Raw genomic sequence first — 21846 nt, 5'->3', positions numbered from 1 at the left:
GTAAGCATGCATGGGGGTCCATGGATGATCCATGGAGCTTTTAACCCATGGATCATTGGAAAGAAAAAGACATGGGTTATTAGGGTTTACCCTAATCCTCGACACTATATAAAGATGTATATATTGCAAGAAATGGCAACTAGTTGTGTGAGACTTTGTGGTGGCCGATTTCTACATAGCATATTATTCTCTCAAGGTTTTCCAAGTTTGTGGAGATTTGTAATCCACTTGAGGCATTCACATTATTGGTGCTAGGCTCTCAAACTCCAAACAATCAATCACTATCAAAACTTATGTCTTTCTACTGGTAGTTTTTTATGATTCATAATCCTTATGCTTTGCTAGTTAGGAAGAAACCTTGGAAATTAATATTTGCATGTATTTTAGAGAAAACATAGATCCAAGGTTATTAGGGTTGCATGCACACTTTAGGAGTTTTAGAATGCTCAAAACCCAACAAGAACATCCCGATTAGACACAAAGTCATGGATCTCATATCGTAGTCCATCCAGAAATAACTGAATTTTATCGTCTTTAGTTGGAATATACTTTTTAGCAAACTGTGCTTTTTGATTGAATTGAGTTTCATAATCAATCACAGTCATTCCTCCATGTTTAAGCTCGATGAATTCTTTCTCTAATCTTCTCCTCATGTCTAGAGGGCAATACTTCCCTAGAAAACTAGTTTTGAACATCTCCCAAGATATATTCTCTCGGTCATACTCGTTGAGAGCTTCATATGTTGCTTCCCACCAGACTATGGCTTCTTCGACAAGCATAACAGAAGCATAATTAGCATTGTCTTCATTATCCAAATTAGAGATACGAAATAGTTTCTCTGTGTTCTGAATCCAAGTTAGAACAACTATGGGATTAAGGACACCAGAAAACTCTGTAGCACTGCTACTCTTGAAAGTTTCGAATGAAGGATGTCTTGTCTCTCCTTTTGAAGATTCTCTGGTGACTTTCTCTTTTCCTTTATCACCATTCTTTTTATGTTCTTCGAGAGTCTGTCGAATAACATCGGTAAGTTTACCCAATAAACGCTCCTCACGAGGAGCTACTGGAGTATTTACTTCATCAGGTTGAGGTCCTCCACCCACCTCAGGGGTATGGCTACTCACCAGTTCAACCATTGCTCTGCAATATGGAGTAACATTGTATTTTAGAATATTAGGTTATATCATTACCTAATACTCTACTTAAGTATTTCCTAAGGTTTGTATCCATATAATACCAATGATTCAGTTCATATACTGAACTTCCAATAGTTTAAGTCTAAATACCAATCCATGGCATTTAGTTCGCTACCAATGCATGGCATTTACTTCGCTTAAACTACCGCTCTGATACCATGATTGAAACACCCACACTTTCATATTTGACAATTGTTACTCCGAAACATGCTACATGCATATTCATAAAAACAATATTTTACATTGATAAAGTGATTACAAAGACTGGATACAAACCGACTATTAAGACTATTACAAAGTATTATATTTATTACATAACTACCCAGGATATTATAGTTTTATACATACACGCACACTTATTACAAAATTAATAGTATTATCTATTCAAAATCTTCTAATAGTATATGTCTATACTGGATTCTTATTACCTACAATAGTTAAACACTGAGAGGGATAAGTGGTGACGCTTAGTGAGTTCAATAATAGATACAATATAACGTTATGACATATATATATATATATATATATATATATATATATATATATATATGTATATACTTCAATATGACATAAGCAAAGAGGAACAAAGAACAACAAAGGCATATGTGAATCATGTGACAAACTTTCCATATCAATCAATGATTTGATTCAAAGATATACAATCAATGAGACATAACAATTTCCATACTTGATATCCATCAATAAAGCTTCAGCCCAAATGGCTCAGAAGACATACACTTTCCGATTAAACATTTTGGTAGATTTCAGGCTTTTAGCCCTATCTAACCTTCTGCCAATGCCATAGGGATAGAATTCATTGTCTTACGAGGCATGCTCTACACGGCCAGAGGCTACATACCAATACCACTGTGAATCTAAGTCCTTTCACTGATCACATGGCCAAAGGTACAACTTTGCTATCATAAATAGCAGAAAGAATAACAACAGAAAAGCACATAGCACATATAACACATAACATACAATTGTTCCTATATATATTGAACTCACCGTGAAATAACCGGGGGTTAAAATAGTAATTTGTGTATCACTTCGTTATAATTAATAGTTTTCTTCGTTGAAAACCGGGAGCTTTATTGAAAACCGGGCCCTGCAAGGGTTGAGCTTCAAACCGAAAAGATAAATTTCTCGGGCTTCTCGGGCACTTCGGGGCGTGTTTTGGGTGTTGGAAATGATTTTGGGGCTTCGGGGGAAGTTGAAATAGTGAAAATATAAGTTTAGGGGTGAAAAATGCCAAATTTTTAAAATTCCCCGGGAGGTCTCGCACCTTCTACATATAGGTGTGAGCCTCGGATCCGAAGCATGGAGAGAGAAGCACGTGGTAGCTGCAGCGAGGCTCGGACGCGAGGTGGCGAGCATGCGAAGCGAGGCACGTGGCTCGCATGCGAGGGGTGCGTACGGCGGTGCGAGGGCGAGACACGGATGCGACACACGGAAGGCTTTGGTTGGACATCCCTTCAGTTGTATCACAATCCAACACGCGACATGCATGCGAGAATCCAGGTGACGTGTCCGACATCCAACCTTATCCATGTGAGATTTCTCAGAAATTGTGCCCCGAACTTCTTAAAATTCATAACTTCTTCCTCCGACATCCGTTTTTGTCTATCTTTTTACCTTTGTACTACTATTTATGAGACCTTCGATTCTCATTTAGGTTGTGTCGGCTAAAAATCACTCGATCTTCATTTCAAGTTTTTAGCTGTCTACTTCTATTCCGAAACTTAGAAAAATCATAACTTCCTTATACGAAGTCAGATTTGGACGTTCTTTTTATGAAAATTCTCGGTTTAACAAATACTATGAGTTTCATTTAGATCACCAAGGCTAAAAAGTAGTTTATTGAAAAATCACTTTTTACGTCATTCGGTGCCGTGCCGGTTTTGTCGCGGATCTTCGATTGGTCATAACTTATTCGTTATAATTCGGGTTTCGATGAGGTTTTCGCCTAAATGTTTTGTAACGTCCCATAATTCAAGGCCAAAAAATTCATTTTTAAATAAGTTATTATAAAACCAACAGTATAAGATAACATCCATAATATCATGTTGTGTCAGAACCAAAGTAGAAATAGTCAAAAGATGTTATCATAAAACAATATTAGAGTGCAATCCCAAAGATCTCATGTGTAGAAAACCATAGTGTGATGCGCTGTGATCGATCTGACTCCTTTCCTTTGAAAAAGAAGTACCTGAAACCAAAACTGAAAACCGTAAGCACGAAGCTTAGTGAGTTCCCCCATCATACCACATACCATAAAATCACATAGCATACATACTGGCGGGAAATTCTAGGGTGCCCGACCTACCCAGTACGACCATTCTGGGGTGCCGACCTACCCATGTCAAACCATTCTGGGGTGCTGACCTACCCGTGTCAAGCCATTATGGGGTGCTGACCTACCCGTCGGTCCTAACAACCGACCCTCGGGGACTATTCCACCCCCTACTGCTACTATCACATATATCATAACATAAACATACTATCAGACATATCTAGGGTGTCCGAACTACCCTTTGGTCTTAACAACCGAACTTGGAGATTATTCCCCTCCTACTACCATTATCTCATATAACATATCATGCCAGCATATAAACATATCATCACATATTGTTAGACATATCTGGGGTGCCTGACCTACCCTTCGGTCCTAACAACCGAACTCTACTACTATCACATATAACATATCATGCCAGCATATAGCATATCAGGTAGTAGCAAACCTAGATGATATCACAAAGACAATCATCTAACATACAACTCCTACTGGTGGGCCGGCATTGTGGCCGTAGGCCCACCACTACTAGAAGGTAACTCACCTCACACTGCTGAAGTCCCGTAGACACAACCCCACACTGCTGAAGTCTCGCATACTCAACCCCAGCTGCTGGATGAAAGCCTCCCGAACTGTCAACACCAAAATAACACCCAATTAATAATTGGGTCCCAACACATAACCATAAATACATACTTGGATAATTACTACATTACCCCAAGGTTGGCTTTATTCAAGCCCAAGGCCCAATCCATAGGCCCATAGTCCAACTAGGAATCAAGGCCCAACATATGGCCCAATTTTCCAAATTGGGCCCAAGCCTACACATGGTCTTATTCTGAGGCCCAACATCATATAGTCATTAAGGCCCAACTATGGGACATCTATGGCCCAAATCTCCAAATTAGACCCAACTCCTCGTATGGGCCTTACCTTAAAGCCCATTAATTATTCTAATCCATTTGCTTGATCTTGGATGGCCTATTAATAATCCAATCATCAAGGCCCAATAAAAAGGCCCAACAATAAACCCAAGCGAAATTAGGGTTTTCTCATAAAATAACAATTAGGGGTAAGTGTTTCTCACTTAACCCATTAAGGACTTAATCCATTAAGTCCATCATTCTTCTAAATAAGTCATATGGTGTGATTGGGCTTAATCACACATTTCCATTCCAATGGCCCAAAAGTGGGTCCCAAAGTCCAAGCTCATAAATCCAATATTAGGATTTTCTAAACCCTAATTAGGGTTTCCAACCCCATCTTAGCCCAATAGGCCCAATAGCTAGGTCCTTAATCCCCTTAGGGTTTCCTAAGGTCAATTAGGGTCCATTAGACCCATTAGACACATGTTTGGGCTTTAATGTCAATTAGGGATTCATTAGGCCCAATAGGGTTTCACTAAGCCCATTAAGGCTTCTTTGGGCCCATTAGGGTTTTAGTCCCTGGTCCAAACATCCAAACCAAATCACAACATCAATGAGGCACACCGCCACTCGACACGGCGGCCGGTGGCGGCAGGAGGCGGCAGCCACCACCCTAAGGTGGTGGTTTTGATTTTCCTTTCATTATTCCAATTTTGAATTATATTTTACAAGGCTAAATGTCAAATGTAAACATACACTAAAAGATAAAAACACACACATACAACCACCTAATGGTGGCCGGCGGTGGCGTATGACGGCAGCCACCATGGCTGGCAGCGATGGTGGGTATCTTTTCCATTTTTCGGCCATCAAACAAACCCCACACAACACCCACTCCATTGCAACAATAAACAACACACACCAAAGTACGCACAGCCACCTTCCACGGTAGCTAGTGGCGGTAGGTTAGGGTAACGACCCTTATGCGCTTTGCTCGGAATCCGAAAGCAACCACCCACCTGGTGGTGTTCAACGAACGGCAGAGACACAAGAAGGCAGCAGCAGCAGTCAACGATGGGACAGAAGAGGAAGAAGGAGCAGCTACAGTGGGGGAATGGAGGTTGAACCTCCATAGGAACATGAAAATGACGGCTACGAACGCTGCTCGACTGGCTTCTTACTGTCACGACGTCAACCCTTCAACTTCAGCTTACGTCAGTAGCAGCGACAGTGGTCCGACCAAACAACGTCACGAGGTTGGCTCTCGTCCTTGGCCGCGGCAGAACAGTGATGACGAACTCATCTTGGTGGTTCCCTGACAACGATAAGAACTCGACTCGGTGGTAAGGCATCGGTCTCGAACGGCAGCGACCGACTAAGTGGTAGTCGTTGGCGGCCATGGATGATCGGGGAATGAAAGAAAACAGGTGGTGGCGGCTGAAACATAATAGTTAGATTTAGGGTTGATAACTGGTGAAGTTAAGGCTTTATACCCGGTTCCTTCAAAACATATTCCCATAAAAACTATGGTCCCTCCCTTCTAAAATCATTTCAAATGGAGTCCGAAATTTACCTTTTTAACCCCTTCCATCTAAATTCCCTTCAACTAAAGTCCATAATTTACCAAATATAAACTGATTCCTTAAATCCTTTTCAAGTTCAGCCCACAAATTACTAAAAAAAACCCTCAATATTAAAATCCATTGAAATTTAGGTACAATAATTACCAAACAGTCCCTTAGCCTGCAAAATCTCTTCAAATGAAGTCCTAGAAGTTACCATATAGCCCCTGCCTTCATAAATATTACAAAACTAATCCGGAACATACACTTTTAACCCCCGACTTCTAAGTTATGACAATTAGCTTGTAACATCCATAAATTTTACGCCAAATTTAAACTTTTTCAACCATAAATAAAAGTCAAATAGTATTTTTTTTTTTTACAAAAATGTTTCCAAATCAATATCCATCAGAGTGTCCCAAAATCATAACATAAGGATGAGGAGCGGTACGGTCACGCCTTCGCCTTGCCATGATCTCCTGAAGTACCTGAAACAATAAACTAAAAATTGTAAGCCCGAGGGCTTAGTGAGCTACCCCCAAAATACCAATACCACACTGACAAAACCATATCAGTAACAATCAATCAATCAACATGCATACTAGGCCATCGGCCTAACTGGACCGCCCTACTGGGCCTTCAGTCTGTCTGGATCTATCCCGAGCCTTCGACACGACTGGTCCGCCACGTGGGCCTACAATCTCCCCGGACCACTTATAGGGTATGTTGGCCTTCAGCACAAAGCAGGACCGCCTCAACCCAACCAACAAACAAATAACCATGAGCGCATAACTATCGTATACTGGCATATACAAACATCAAACATATCTATCTCACTGATCATCAATCATAGAATTCTCTCGAAACTAGAACACCGACCTATCAGGTCACTAACATACCAATCCCTATGGATCATAAAAGCATAACATACTGTCTACCCTGATTCCAATCAAGCAGATCAAATCTCATGTAGAATACCATAACAATAATAACTAAAGGGTTGGCCTTGGTGCCGTAGAACCTATCGATATAGTGAGGATAAATCACCTTGCAGATGTCGGTAAACTCCAACTCTCGGATCACTCGACACAGGCTCCACCACCTATGATCATAGTACAATGTACTCATAAGTCCTTAACCTTTTAAGGTACTCCATAACCCACTAGTCGACCCCTAATCACAGTCAAAGTCCTTAGTCAAGGTCAACAGTCCATGTTGACCTTGACTCGCCGAGTACCCTCGGCTACTCACCGAGTCCCTTGAAGTACTTGCCCACTCGCCGAGTCATCGGATGACTCGTTGAGTTTCATCGGTTTTCGATCGAACTCTAAAGGCACTTGTCGGGTTTCCCATGCCAAACACGACGGATAGACATGAATATACATCTTGGGGAAAGTTCATCCGACTCGCCGAGTTGTTCTTCAACTCGTCGAGTCTTATGGAAATCTTCATCGGACTCTTCGAGTTATTCATCCAACTCGTCGAGTTCACGACCATCTTCATGTGACTCGCCGAGTGAACCTTGCGACTCACCGAGTCCATTCAGTCCTTTTTCCATACAGACCTATTTTGAGCCATGTAGCAGCTCCAAACCACAGATCCAAGCTTCTAGGGCATGCTTATCACATAAAGTTGCAAAATTTACGTGCATGCATGGATTTAAAGGCTCTAAATGCTAAATCTAAGCTCTTAATGGGGCTTTATGCACAAGGGGGGCCTTAATCACGACCAAAACTATAACTTTATGCTTCTAGAATCCAAGGAGGCTCCAGATCTGAAGTTACAACTTCAGATCCAGCCCATAGCTCCCCTTATCAACTTCAAAATCCATAAAAAGCCCTAGAAACTCAACAAAAGGAAAAGGGGAAGTAAGGATAGCACTTTGATACCTCCAAAGGATACTAGCTGAGGTAATTCATGCTTCCCACACCGTCCTTGCTTCAATTCCTTTGCTCTCCTAGCTTTCTTCCTCCAAGATTCTCTTTCCAAGCTTCAAAAACCCACCCAATGGCACACACACGCACACACGTATAAGGCTCTCAAGGACTCTCTGGAACTGTAAAGAGGTCCAAGGGAGGCTAAGGACCCTTTAAATATGGGTGCAAACCCCAGGATTTAGGGTTTCATCTGCCAGCTCCTACTCGCAGAGTCCCAATATGGACTCGTTGAGTAGGTAACTTAACACGCGATCCCATCCCGTTTCTACTCGACGAGTAGGTCAACCAACTCGTCGAGTAGAGCTTAACCCAAGAAATCTTATTTAAGCAATACCTGAGAATCGAGACGTTACAACTCTCCCCCACTTGAACTAGACTTCGCCCTTGAAGTCCGCTGGGATAAACAATGATGGATAATGCTTGCACATCTCCGCCTCCGGCTCCCATGCCCACTCGGATCCCCTCCGATGCTCCTACTTTACCTTTACCAGAGGTATTTCCTTGTTCCGTAGAATCTTCTTCTTTCTTTCCAAAATAGCTATAGGCCTCTCCACATAGTTCAGGCGCTCATCGATCTGAATTTCATCCAACGATACCACTGCCTTCTGGTCCATAATGCATTTTCACAATTGCAAAACATGAAACGTGTTGTGGATCCGACTGAGATCCTCCAGAAGCTCTAGCCTATAAGCCACCCTGCCAACCCTGGCAACAATCCTGAACAGTCCAATGTAACTGGGACTCAATTTTCCCCTCTTCCTGAAGCGGATCACATCCTTCCAGGGTGAGACCTTCAGGAGAACCATGTCACCCACCTGAAATTCCAATTCAGATCGACGCCGGTCGGCATAACTTTTCTGTCGACTCTGAGTGGTCTGCAGTCGCTGTCTAATCTGCTATATCATCTCGGTAGTTTGCAGAACTGCCTCTGTCCGACCCATCACCCTGTGCCCAACCTCTCCCCAGCAGACTGGGGTCCTACACTTCCGCCCATACAACAGCTCGAATGGCGGGGCCCCAATACTGGAATGATAGCTGTTGTTTTAGGCGAACTCTACCAGCGGTAGGTGGGAATCCCAACTCCCACCGAAATCAACAACTCATGCCCTCAACGTATCCTCGAGGGTCTGGATGGTCCGCTCACTCTGCCCATCAGTCTGCGGGTGGAATGCCCTACTAAAATGCAATCTCGTACCCAGCTCCTCGTGGAACTTCTGCCAAAAACGGGAAGTAAACCTGACATTCCGATCGAAAATAATGGAAACCGGGACCCCATGGCGAGTGACAATCTCGCGGACGTACAGGTCGACCAAATTTTCTGCCGACGAACTCTCCCGTATGGCTAGGAAATGGGCACTCTTGGTCAATCGATCCATGATGACCCATATAGCATCGAACCCCTTTGCCATCTTCAGCAACTTCGTGATGAAATATACCGCGATCCGTTCCCATTTCCACATGGGAATCTCTAGAGACTGTAGCTTACCATGCGGCCTATGATGCTTGGCCTTGACCATCCTACATGTCAAGCACCTCTCAATAAACCAAGCGATATCTCGCTTCATACCAGGCCACTAATAACTCGAACTCAAATCACGGTACATCTTGGTGGCTCTCGGGTGAATAGAAAAACGAGACTTATGAGCCTCCTCCATCACTGTCTACCGGACCCCTCTGGACATCGGAACCCAAACCCAATCGTAACGGGTCAACAATCCGTGACTATCCTGAACAAACCGAGCGCTTTCGCCCTTAATCCTCTCCAACTTCTAGTTCTCTGGTATCATACCCTCAATCTGAGCATCCATGACCAAAATCACCAGCGGGGAATCCATCGCTATCCTCATACACCTGGCTGGGGTAGAGGACCCAGCTGACATGCAGCTCAGAGCATCCGCAACCACATTCGCTTTACCATGATAATGAAGGATCTCGCAATCGTAGTCCTTGACCACATCCAGCCACCTACACTGCCACATGTTCAGGTTCGGCTGATCCATAATGTGCCTCAAACTCTTGTGATCCGTGTACATAGTACAAAGTTTTGGAATAGTGTCTAAGGCTAAAACTATATTAGGCAAGTATTTGACCCGGTTGAGCATGGTCCTTTTGGGTTGCCTTCACCATAGCAACTTGACAGGATGATTTATAATGAGAGAAGGAATATTATTAATATATTATAAGAATAATATAAGAAATAATAATATTGTTATTTGATTAATATAAGTCATAAATTAATTTGGAATTAATTTGGTGACTTAAAGAGATTAATTAAATAAAGGGGTATAAACTGTCAATTGTTTGATAGTTGCACTTTGGGCTATAAATCCTTTAGGGATAAGGGGGGATGAATTCTAGGGCTTTGGATAGGCTTAGATTTCGTCCAAGGCTTATCATGGAAAGGATTTGGATTGCTTAGGGCTTAAGTTATCCAATTAGGGTTTAAGGGTGAAACCCTAGGAGCCTTACTAGTATAAATAGACCCTATGGGTTGAGGGAATTCGACACACTTGTCTCTAAGCAAACCCTGGCCAAATTCTTCCTCTCCTCTCCTCTCTCGTAAATCATCTTCTTGCTAGTTGGTGTTTGTAAGCCATTAGAGGAGTGACAATTATGACTCTAAAGCCTCAAGGACAACAAGATCAAGCAAGTGATTCAAGGTAAACTTCTAATCCTTGATTTCATATTGTTATTATTGTATTATTAGCCATTAGAAGTCTTGGATTCAATGTATGATCAATTAGAGAAACCTAGATCCAAGCATTAGGGTTGCATGTGCACATAGGGATGTTCATATGGCTAAAACCCATCAGTGGTATCAGAGCCTAGATTGGTTTCTATTGAATTCATACTTTGATTGCTTGTTTGTTGCTGAAAAAATTGTTTTTTTTGTCCTCTGGCTGAAGAACTCGGCGAGTCCCATGGTGGTACTCGGCGAGTAGGCTCAACTCGGCGAGTCCATCTGGGTACACGGCGAGTTCGAGCGTCAGAAGGAGGAAACTTCGGGATTTCTTGTTGTTTATCTTTGAGATACTTGCCTTAATCATATTAGATCAATATAAATCTGATTTTATGATATATATATATATATATATATATATATATATATATATATATATATATATATATATATGAGTGTATTCTTGACCTAATTGAAGATATTTATCAATTAATTAAATATTTGTTTCCTTATGTGATAATTGATTAATTAATTTAATTGAATTGGTAAATTGTTTTGCAAGAAATCATTAAATAAATCAAATATGGATAATTATGGAATTAATTGTTAATTAAAATTATTTGTTATTTGATCCTCTATGTTTTAAAAGTTTAAAATTTGCCCTCAAGCGGCAATTGGTTTGAGTTCGAAACTCCAATGGGGGAGAGCTGGTTATTCATGGTAAGGGGGCCTTGTAGGGACCGATCCTCTGTTTGGCTGCGAGGGCAAGGAGGTTTCTTCAGCAGGGTTGCATGGGATTTCTGGCTTATATCGCGGATACAAGGGTAGGGACCGCGACAGATGTGGGCAGTGTGCCAGTTGTTCAATAATTTCGGGACGTTTTCCCCGAAGAACTACTGAGGGTGCCTCCGGATAGGCAGGTGGAGTGTCGTATTGACTTGGTGTCGGGTGCCGCCCCAGTAGCAAAGGCACCATATTGGTTGGCACCACCCGAGATGCAAGAGTTGTCTGCACAGCTTCAAGAACTGTTATACCGGGGGCTCATTCGTCCAAGTAGTTCATCGTGGGGCGCACTGATCCTTTTCATGAAAAAGAAAGACGGGATGCACCGAATGTGCATTGATTATAGGGAGCTGAACAAGTTGACGGTGAACAACCGCTATCCTTTGCCAAGGATCGATGACTAGTTCGATCAACTCCAGGGTGCATCTTGGTTCTCCAAGATTGATCTTAGGTCCGGGTATCATCAAATGAGGATTATGGAAGAGGATATACTGAAGACAGCATTCAGAATTCGGTATGGGCATTATGAATTTGTGGTGATGCCATTCGGACTCACCAATGCGCCGGCAGCATTCATGGATCTCATGAATAGGGTATGCAGACCGATGTTGGATCGGTCAGTGATCGTTTTTATCGATGATATCCTGGTTTACTCCAAAACCAAAGAGCAGCACAAACAACATTTGAGGGAGGTACTGGAGACATTGAGGGCGGAGAAACTTTATGCAAAGTTCTCCAAATGTGATTTCTGGCTACGGGAAGTGCAGTTTTTGGGCCATATCAACAATCAAAAAGGTGTTTCAGTTGATCCAGCAAAGGTGGGGGCTGTGATGCGATTGGGAGTACCAAGAAATGCCTCGGAGATTCGTAGCTTTTTGGGTTTAGCGGGTTACTATCGGAGATTCATCCAGGATTTCTCCAAGATTGCTACACCATTGACCCGGTTGACTAAAAAGAATGTGACTTTTCAGTGGGATGAGGGTTAGCAGAAGGCTTTTGAGACTCTGAGGCAGAGGTTATGCGAGGCTCCCGCCCTCGTACTGCCTGAGGGGTTGGACAATTTGGTGGTATATTGTGATGCATCGATTTCAGGATTGGGTGTTGTATTGATGCAGCGAGGGCATGTGATTGCCTATGCCTCGAGGCAGTTGAAGCCTCACAAGGCAAATCACCCCACACATGACCTGGAACTGGGTCGGTGGTGTTCACCCTCAAGATTTGGAGGCACTATCTGTATGGGGCGCGGTTTACCATCTATACCGATCACAAGAGCCTAAAGTATTTGATGGATCAGTAGAACCTTAATATGTGATAGAGGAGATGGTTAGATGTATTTAAAGATTATGATTGTGAAATCCTATATCACCCAGGGAAGGCCAACGTGGTGGCTGATGCCTTGCGTCGCAAAGCGGCAGGATCCCCAGTTAGGGACATTTGTATGAGGATGATGGTGATGTCATCTTTGATGGATATGATTAGAGGGGCTCAGGTTGAGGGGGTAAAGAAGGAAAACTGGAAGTCAGAAAAGATACGGGGCCAGTATCTATTGTTTGTTAAGGATAGCCACAACCTTTTGACTCGGTGTGGACGAGTGTGGGTACCTTTGGTGGGAGGAGTGAGGCAACGGCTGTTGGAGGAGGCTCATAAGTCTAAGTTCTCTATACATCCGGGGGCAACGAAGATGTATAGGGACTTGAGGCTTAGTTACCGGTGGCCCTGCATGAAGCGAGAAATCGCTTGGTTTGTGGAGCGATACTTGACCTGCAGGAAGGTCAAGGCCGAGCACCAGCGGCCTCATGGCAAGGTTCAGTTGTTACCCATTCCCATGTGGAAGTGGGAAAAGATCACTATGGACTTCATTACGAAGCTACCGAGAACAGCGAGGGGAGTGGAGGCCATATGGGTCATCATAGACAGACTAATGAAGAGTGCGCACTTCATTCCAATCTCTGAGAGCATATCCGCAGAAAAGTTAGCATACATCTATGTTCGGGAAGTGGTGGCCAGGCACGGGGTGCCGGTGTCGGTGGTTTCGGATAGGGATGTTCGGTTCACATCCAGGTTTTGGAAAAGGTTTCACGAAGAACTGGGTACTTAGCTACATTTAAGTACAGCATATCACCCTCAAACTGATGGACAGAGAGAGAGGATGATCCAGACATTAGAAGACATGTTGTGAGCATACGTAATAGATTTTGGAGGAAGTTAGGATACACATCTTCCACTAGCAAAGTTCTCATACAATAACAGTTATCATGCCAATATCGATCGATCTCCATTCGAGATGTTATATGGTCGGGGGTGCAGGACCTCCGTATGCTGGGACGAGGTTGGTCATCGGGTCATGGGGAGCACGGAGGTGGTGCTCAAGACCACCAGGTTGATCCAGCAGGTATGCGACCGGTTGCGGGTCGCGCAGAGCTGACAGAAGAGTTATGATGATCGACGGCAATTGGCTCTTGAGTTTCAAGTGGGGGATTTTGTCTTGTTGAAGGTGTCGCCCTGGAAGGCGATTATCAGGTTCCGTAAGAAAGGCAAGTTAGGCCCTCGATTTATAGGTCCGTTCAGGATCCTAGCCCGAGTAGGCAAGGTGGCCTATCGATTATAGCTCCCTGAGGAACTTAGCCAGATTCACAACACCTTTCATGTATCTCAGCTTCGAAAGTGTATTGCTGACGAGTCTGCGGTTATACCTTTGGATGACATTCAGGTGGATGGGGGACTGAATTATGTCGAAAGGCTGATTTCCATACTAGACAGGAAGACGAAAACACTTCGGAACAAGGAAGTAAAGTTGGTGAAGGTGTGATGGCAGCATCGAAAGGGCTCCGAGTGGACTTGGGAGCCAGAAGAGGAGATGCAAGAGCATTACCCTGATTTGTTTTCATCCATCGACTTCGAGGGCGAAGTCTAGTTCAAGTGGGGGAGAGTTGTAACATCCAGAAATAAATGGTATGACTTGAACCCCTTTAAATTAGAATTTTTGCATTATTAGTCCCTTAGTAGGTTGGGCATACTTAGGTGTACGCTTAGCGTACTAGAACCTTTTCTGGTCGCGGGTGATTGGAGGTACGTTGGGCGTACCATGGATTGCGCAGGGCGTACTCGCCAGGGACCAAAAACCCTAATTTCGGACTTGAGGCCTATATAAACGACTTTAAGCCCTTGGGACTAAACCTTGGAGAGCCTCCACTGCCCTTGAACGTCATTTCAGTGCTGAAAGCCTTGAGAAATCATTTTTGAGCTTTAGAAGTGTGCATTTGTGATCTTTAATGTTCATTTCAAAGAGAAGAGTTAGTCAAGCAAGCTTGGATCAAGAGGGTGCTTCAAGATCTTGCATCACAATCATCTTACAGAGCTCTTAGAGGTAAAAAGCTTGCACCTTTCCTCTTTGCTCTTTAGATCTAGCTAGGGTTTTTGTAGTTGGTCCCTTTGATGGATTTTGGGCCTCATTTGTTGGCTATATCGTCCCCATTTGATAATAAGGTCAAATTTAAGGTCCTTAAGCCATTAAAGAGCATAAAAATAGGAGCTTGGTGGACGTATTAACCTTGTGCATGAATTAAAGGCTTGGGAAAGGTCTTAATGATGACTTTGGAGGTTTAATGTACATGCAAAGGCATAAAGTTAGCAACTTTATGCCCAAGGAGATGTTAATGGACTCAGATCTAGATTTTGGACGTAAAAGAATGGAATAATAAGCACTTAATGGAGAAAGTGCTTAACTGAGACTTACGACGGGCGTACTCTAAGTACGCTACGTGTAACCCTTGAAAACCCGGTACGCTGCGCGTACCTGAAGGGTACGCTGGGCGTAAGCGAGGCAGTTTGGGTCGTTCTTGTTTTGGGCTGTCGAACTGTTGGGCCTCTTTTGGGTTATTGGGCCTGATTGGATTCTGTGAGTTAAAGGTTTTTTTTATCAGTTTGGACCATGGACTATTTGGTTGTGCCTTTTTGGGCCAATCGAGCCCATTAAGGACATTGGACTTAGATCTTGGGCCCGTTTGCAATAAAAGGGTGATTGTGCCTTTGGGTAGGGATTAAAGGTTGGGCCCTCCCTTGGGATAATTTATGGACCGATCATTGATGATATTATTATTGTTATTATTCTGTTCGGGAGGTTGCGGGTTATTAAGAGTGCAGTATTTGTATTCTTCGGACGAAGGTGAGTTTTCTCACCATACCCATGGGTCTACGGCACCAAGGCCGGCCCATTATGTGTTTATGGTATATGTGCAATTACTCTGTGTTTTGATATGTAATGTGATTGTAAATTTTGCATGAAGACCCTGGGGGAGCCCGTGGCATTGGATGTAAGACCATGTGGGGTAGCCCATGGCAGTCGTAGGTAAAGACCATGTGGGGTAGCCCATGACATTGGATGTAAGACCATGTGGGGTAGCCCATGGAAGTCCTAGGTAAAGACCATGTGGGGTAGCCCATGGCATTGGATGTAAGACCATGTGGGGTAGCCCATGGCAGTCTTAGGTAAAGTCTATGTGGGGTAGCCCAAGGCATTCTTGCTGGTTCTTTGTATGCATGGCCTATATGATATGTTACTAGTATATGTGTATGTGTGGTGTGTGGTATGCTCTGGGGAACTCACTAAGCATTTCTCTTACAGTTTGTTGAATTGTTTCAGGTACATCGAGTCGAAAGGCAAGGGCAAGGCGTGATGGCGCGACGTGCACTCTATCTATCTCTCTTTTTCACTAATATGTTTGGGGACACACTCTGATAATTTATATAATGTAAAAGATGGTGTTTTAAACTAAATGTGGGGTTCATGGTTTTATGTCATTGTGTTATTTAAATTAAATGAAAATTTTCGTTGTAAAATTTGGGTTGTTACAATTATATAATATTTCATACTATTATTCACTTTTTTAAACTTACAAAACACGATTTCAAAATGTGTATGTTACAACACGGGTTGAAAACTAAGCTAATTTAGGTTGTTACAAATAAGTATAAGTTAAAAGGCTAGGGGTGTTAAACATAAATATAACCAATAAATGAGTTTCACCCAAAATAATTAATGCAATAAATGAGTTCACGGTCCAACCATGAACAATAAAGAGGTTCACGGTCCAATAGTGAACTCCAAAACGGTCCATTCGTTAAAAGGGGATGTTGTTTACGGTTCAAGTCAAAAGGAAACATGTGTTTAGGGTTCAATTCATCCGTAAACACCCCTTAATGGGTTAACTTCCGATTCTGTCCTAATAATTCATCCGTAAATACCTTAGGCCCAATCTCATTTCATTTGTAAATACCTCCTCTCTCTCTCTCTCTCTCTCTCTCTATATATATATATATATATATATATATATATATATATATATATATATATATGGGTTTACACTCTGATTTATTCATTTCACACACTTTCAACCGTAAACACCCTCAAAATTCTCTCTGCGAACAGTGTCAAATCCTCTCAATCTTCAAGTGTTTACGCCTTCAAATCTTCATAATTTCCTTCAAGAACACTCATATATGCCTTCAAATCTTCATATGACATTCATATCTTCATGATCTAACCAACCGTAAACCCAATTTTCAACCATAAACCCATTTTTCCAACTTTTCAATTTAATCCCCACATATCTCCAATTTATTTGTAAGTCCTCTCACACTTAATTAATTATTTAACACATCAATTAAATTAATATTATTATTAATTTAAATGAGACGTCAAATATAATTATTTTAGGGCAACGTTATTAGCGTGTATGCATACCCGGGAGATCGTCGCTACAACTCGCTAACTCCGATTAACGCGCATTCAAGGTGAGTTGATACCCCTATGTTTTTAAATGTTTTTAATATTTTAGGGGGGGAATACAGGTAAAATACAAGGTTTATTGTGTTATATAAATATTTCAAACATTTAAAAAACCTTTGTAATTGTTTCACAACGAGTATTCACTACACTTTTAAAAATATTTTATATATTTTAACTCTTTTGTAATATGTCGAGCATAAGGGTACTTTACTTCTATACATTTAAATTGAAAACATTTTCAATACTCTACACTACGTTTTTAGAGCATTACAAAACATTACAAATTTTGGTATAGTTTCGAAATTACTACGTACTTTACTAATAACAATACACAGAAGCTAAACATTCACGCAAACTATAATGGGTATAGTTTGGGGTATACTATTCTATTTCACTACTACAAGGAAACAATACTAAAATAATTATTAAGTACAATTATTTTACATTACAAGGTAATACATATAGTTTCAATCACAAGAGAACACTATAACACTATTCGTAAACTAGTTAATACAGGGTTGTGGGACACTACTTTGGGTACCCATCAGGGTACAGGTTCAAGTCCTATAAATTATAATCAGAGTATCCAGGATGGAGAGCATGAAATTTGTCTATAGATCTATATGGGACTGACAATCCCACACCCAAACTGCTAGCTACAGTTAGGCAGGCATGCCTGGGGGTGTGACAAATGTCATAAATACTGAAACTTGAAGAACGTCGTAGAGGCCACTAGGTCATATTAGTATGGTTATATGAATCTCACAACAGTATAACTAAAACATTTGTTTATGGGGTTAACGCTACTTCATTGGTTTTATTTTCATTAATAAAACTACAGTACACTACTTTCACTACTACGGGTGGTATCCAGATATTCATACAAGGGTTTTCATACAAGCACTGTTATGGTACACTATTTCACTACAACTGACGGTAACCGGTTTTACATACAAATGTTTTCGAACAAACACTATTACAGTACACTACATTCACTATGACAGGTGGTAGCCTGGTATACATACAACGGATTTTCATACAAATACAGACACGATACACTATGTTCTAATACAAACAAACTAATACGACATACTAATACAAAGCATAACTACATTACATTCATTATAGGAAATATTGGATTTTCTAAGGAACCAACACTATTGTTTTCAAAGTTCAAAGACAAGTTTTCCATAGCTAATACATACTTATGAACTCACCAACTTAAATGTTGATACACTTTCAAAAATCACTTGTATTCTTAGGGAACAGATAATACAGGCACGCACGCTACATTTGAGAAGACGGAGCTTCCAGAGTCACGTCTTTTATATTTTTTTATACATTTTGATGTCATACAAACAATGTGTTGAATAGATGTAATTACTCTACTTTATCAATGTAATGGTTATGTTTGCTTTGATTCTTATTATACAATTGTTGTGATACTGTACATGATGTCCTCCACCCTCGAACGTTTCCGCCGTTCTTGTTTGGGGATGTGACACGAGGTGAGTCTTCTCACTATACTTACCGGAGTAGTAATATTGTGTGACTGGAGGGTCTTATTGAGTTATCGATCGGAGGGTCATATGTTCTTATATTGAGTTATGTGATATTATGCATTTTGTCTTTGTTATATATGCTATATTGTTCTGTGCTTTACTAAGTTAGGACCGGAGGGTCGAAACCGAGTTGAGAGACCGGAGGGTCTTCACTGAGATATAGGACTGGAGGGTCCAACCCGAGATGTGAGACCGGAGGGTCCTCAATGAGACACATGACCAGAGGGTCCATAACAAACCGTGAGACCAGAGGGTCCTCATCGAGATGCATGAGACTAAAGGGTCCATGTAACATCCAGATTCCCAAGTATATTATCTTATTATTTAATGTGAGACGCGGTGAACTGACTCACTGAGTTGGTACCTCAACTCGTCGAGTAGAGTCGCGGCTAGTGACGTGGAATAATGAATGGACTCGACGAGTTGTGGGGCGACTCGCCGAGTCAGCACTGCTGAAGGAAACCTTAATTTCTTAGGTATGTGGCCTATTTAAAGGCCCTTATGGCTTCCCTTTGCGGCCACCTTCCTCAGAGAAACCCTAACCTGCCCTTTTCGTTGTGTAGAGAGAGAGAGAGAGAGACCATCTTGAGCATTTTTTGAGAAAAGATTGGAAGAGTTTGGTAGATCTAACCAAAAGAAGGTTGTGGATCTTGCTTTTTCTGTCATTAGCTGCTAATCAAAGGTAAAAAGCTCTCATCTTGGCCACATATTCGTTAGTTCTCATTTTGGGAGCTTTTAGGGTTTTCTCCCAAAGCATATTGTGTTCTTGAGCTATTTGAGCATGCTTTGAGGTTAGAACCTCAGATATGGACTAGAGACGACATTGAGGGCCCAAAGATTCGAACTTTATTGAGTTAGAGGCAGGTCCCCATGCGTTTGACCTTCCTTGGAGATTGTAATGGCATTATGGAGCATTTATGCCATGCATGAACGTAAAGATCGAAGCTTTACGTGACATTCGAGCCTAGAGAGCCTAGATCTAGTGTTTGAGTGATAGATTTTCCCTAAAATGTTTGAATGGGAGTATGGACTGGATGAACTCGTCGAGTTCATGAGCAGACTCGACGAGTCGCTTAGGGTTTATCCTGATAAGTCTGAGCATGTCGTAACTCGTCGAGTTAGCGGGTCAACTCGACGAGTAGAGTGGGTTTTCATAAGGCCTCTGAAGGATCTAAGGGACTTGAAGAGTCCTCTGGATGCACTCGTCGAGTTGGGTCAACATGGACTGTTGAATTGAGTTTAACTTCGGTTGACTTTTAGAGTCTTGATCAAATATGAGAACTGAGATCTTGGAGGGGTAAAATGGTCTTTTACCCTTACCAATAGTTAAAAGGGGTTAATATGAATTTATTAGAATTGTGATCTAATTATAGGTAATCACCACATGTATTAAGCGGAGGCTAGATCAGTGATTCGTGTACGAGGTGTATTAGCTTGCTTCCTTCAAGGCTAGTCTTCTCACTATACTTTACCTAGAGTGGTATCTATGTGTGACCAGAGGGTCTTACATGTTTATTTGAGTATTGTGATATTACTACATTATGTATGTGTGATTTATGCTATGTGTTATTCAGAGTTTACAGAGTTAGGACCGAAGGGTCCACAGAGTTAGGAGCGGAGGGTCCACAGAGTTAGGACTAGAGGGTCCATCAAAGTTGTGGGACTGGAGGGTCCCACTGAGACACATTGACCGGAGGGTCTTACAGAGTTATAGCCTCGAGTGGTTAATGTGTTGTATGTGGTATTTTGGGGAACTCACTCAGCTTCGTGCTTACCATGTTATGTGTAATGTGTTTCAGGTACCCCAGAGGATCACAGGAATGCACCTGCGTGATTATACACACCTGTTCGGGATGACGTTGAGGATTCTGGGATTTGACTTTTGTTGAGATTTTATGTTGACGTTGATACACTTATTTTCATGAAATATAATATATGAGTTTTATGTATTTTTAAAATGAAAAAAAAAATTGGTTGAAAATTCACGTCGTTACAAGTTGGTATCAGAGATTTGGTTTGAGGGATTCAGATGCACCTTTGGGTATGTCTGGATTCAAACTGAGGATTTGGGAAAAAATTTCAAGAAAAAAACGTTTTTCTAAAGGCGAGTAAGAGTTTCTAAGAGAAATGTAGAAAAGAACAGTGTGTACAATTAGCAGTGCCCGAACAGTGATTTCCTAAAATACCCTTACTTTATGTGTTATGAGATATTATGAGATATATTATGCATGCTTGAGAGTAGGCTAGGTATTTCATATGTTAGGAAAAGAGTGGCTTGATTTGTGATGCCTTAGCCTAGGAGTTACTGCTGTTGAGTATTGCTTGGAGTGTGAATAGGTAGCAGATAAGAGTTTATGAGGGGTCTGCTAGAGAGTAACCTGTGTTAGGAGAGTCATAGAGTACTTGCGATATGGGGTCCTAGGAGGAAGACTCGGGGTGAACACGGATGCAGTGTGGAAGGTAGTATTGGGCCCGTACTACTGGAAGCACCGGGTCGGTAAGCTACCCAAGTAAGAATCCTTAGGGTGCTAAGGAACAAGTAGGGGTGAGTGATCGAGTGTGAGTACACTCAAGCAAGCCTTTGATTATTTTGTGTTGTGTTTCAGAGACATCATAGTGGGTACACGCCACAACCCAAAGAGTAGCAGTGTTAGCGATGACGAGATTCGCAAGATGATTCACGATGAGGTGGCCGCAACTATCCGAGAGGCCATCCCGGAGATGTTTGGGTCTACTAAGACTACTTTGATTGAGAAATTTGATGAGCGATATGCTGCTGTTACCGAGGCGGATGTTGCAGCAGCCAACTGTCGTTGCTGCCAGGCTACAAGGGGGTGACTCGTTGCTGTACCGAGAGTTCAGCAACACGAAGCCACCAGAGTTTGATGGGACACAGGATCTGATTGCTGCAATGAGATGGATTTCGGATATCGAGGGGTGCTTCTACACTTGTTCTTGTCCAGAGCACTTGAGGGTACGGTTCGCGTTGAACCAGCTTTGCTTGGGGGCGAAGGATTGGTGGAAGTTTTTGACGGCTCATTTTACTCTTGCAGAGCACACTGCCGTGACTTGGGAGAGGTTTACTGCGATGTTCATATATGAGTATGTTCCCCAGGTGGAGAGGTAGCGGTTGGCCAAGGAGTTTCTGTCCCTCAAGCAGAGGACAGAGTCAGTGACAT

The 21846-nt window shown here is 42.0% G+C and overlaps 1 protein-coding gene across 1 annotated transcript; it reads right to left on the bottom strand.

Annotated features, from left to right (window-relative positions):
* Positions 1-446: 446 nt before the first annotated feature.
* LOC145049614 (uncharacterized) lies at positions 447-2014 on the bottom strand. The gene is made up of 4 exons (XM_078997999.1): positions 1984-2014; positions 1343-1406; positions 1077-1140; positions 447-845 (listed from the first exon to the last, which is right to left on the bottom strand). Exons 1-4 carry the CDS (start codon positions 2012-2014, stop codon positions 447-449), a joined length of 558 nt encoding a protein of 185 aa, XP_078854125.1.
* Between the last annotated feature and the right edge of the window lie 19832 nt (positions 2015-21846).

This window comes from Lactuca serriola, chromosome 5 (genome assembly GCF_051521515.1).
Source record: "Lactuca serriola cultivar US96UC23 chromosome 5, Lser_US96UC23_V15, whole genome shotgun sequence".
NCBI lineage: Eukaryota > Viridiplantae > Streptophyta > Magnoliopsida > Asterales > Asteraceae > Lactuca > Lactuca serriola.
The sequence above is the reverse complement of the archived record's forward strand: the minus strand, read 5'-3'. Positions and strand labels throughout refer to the sequence as shown.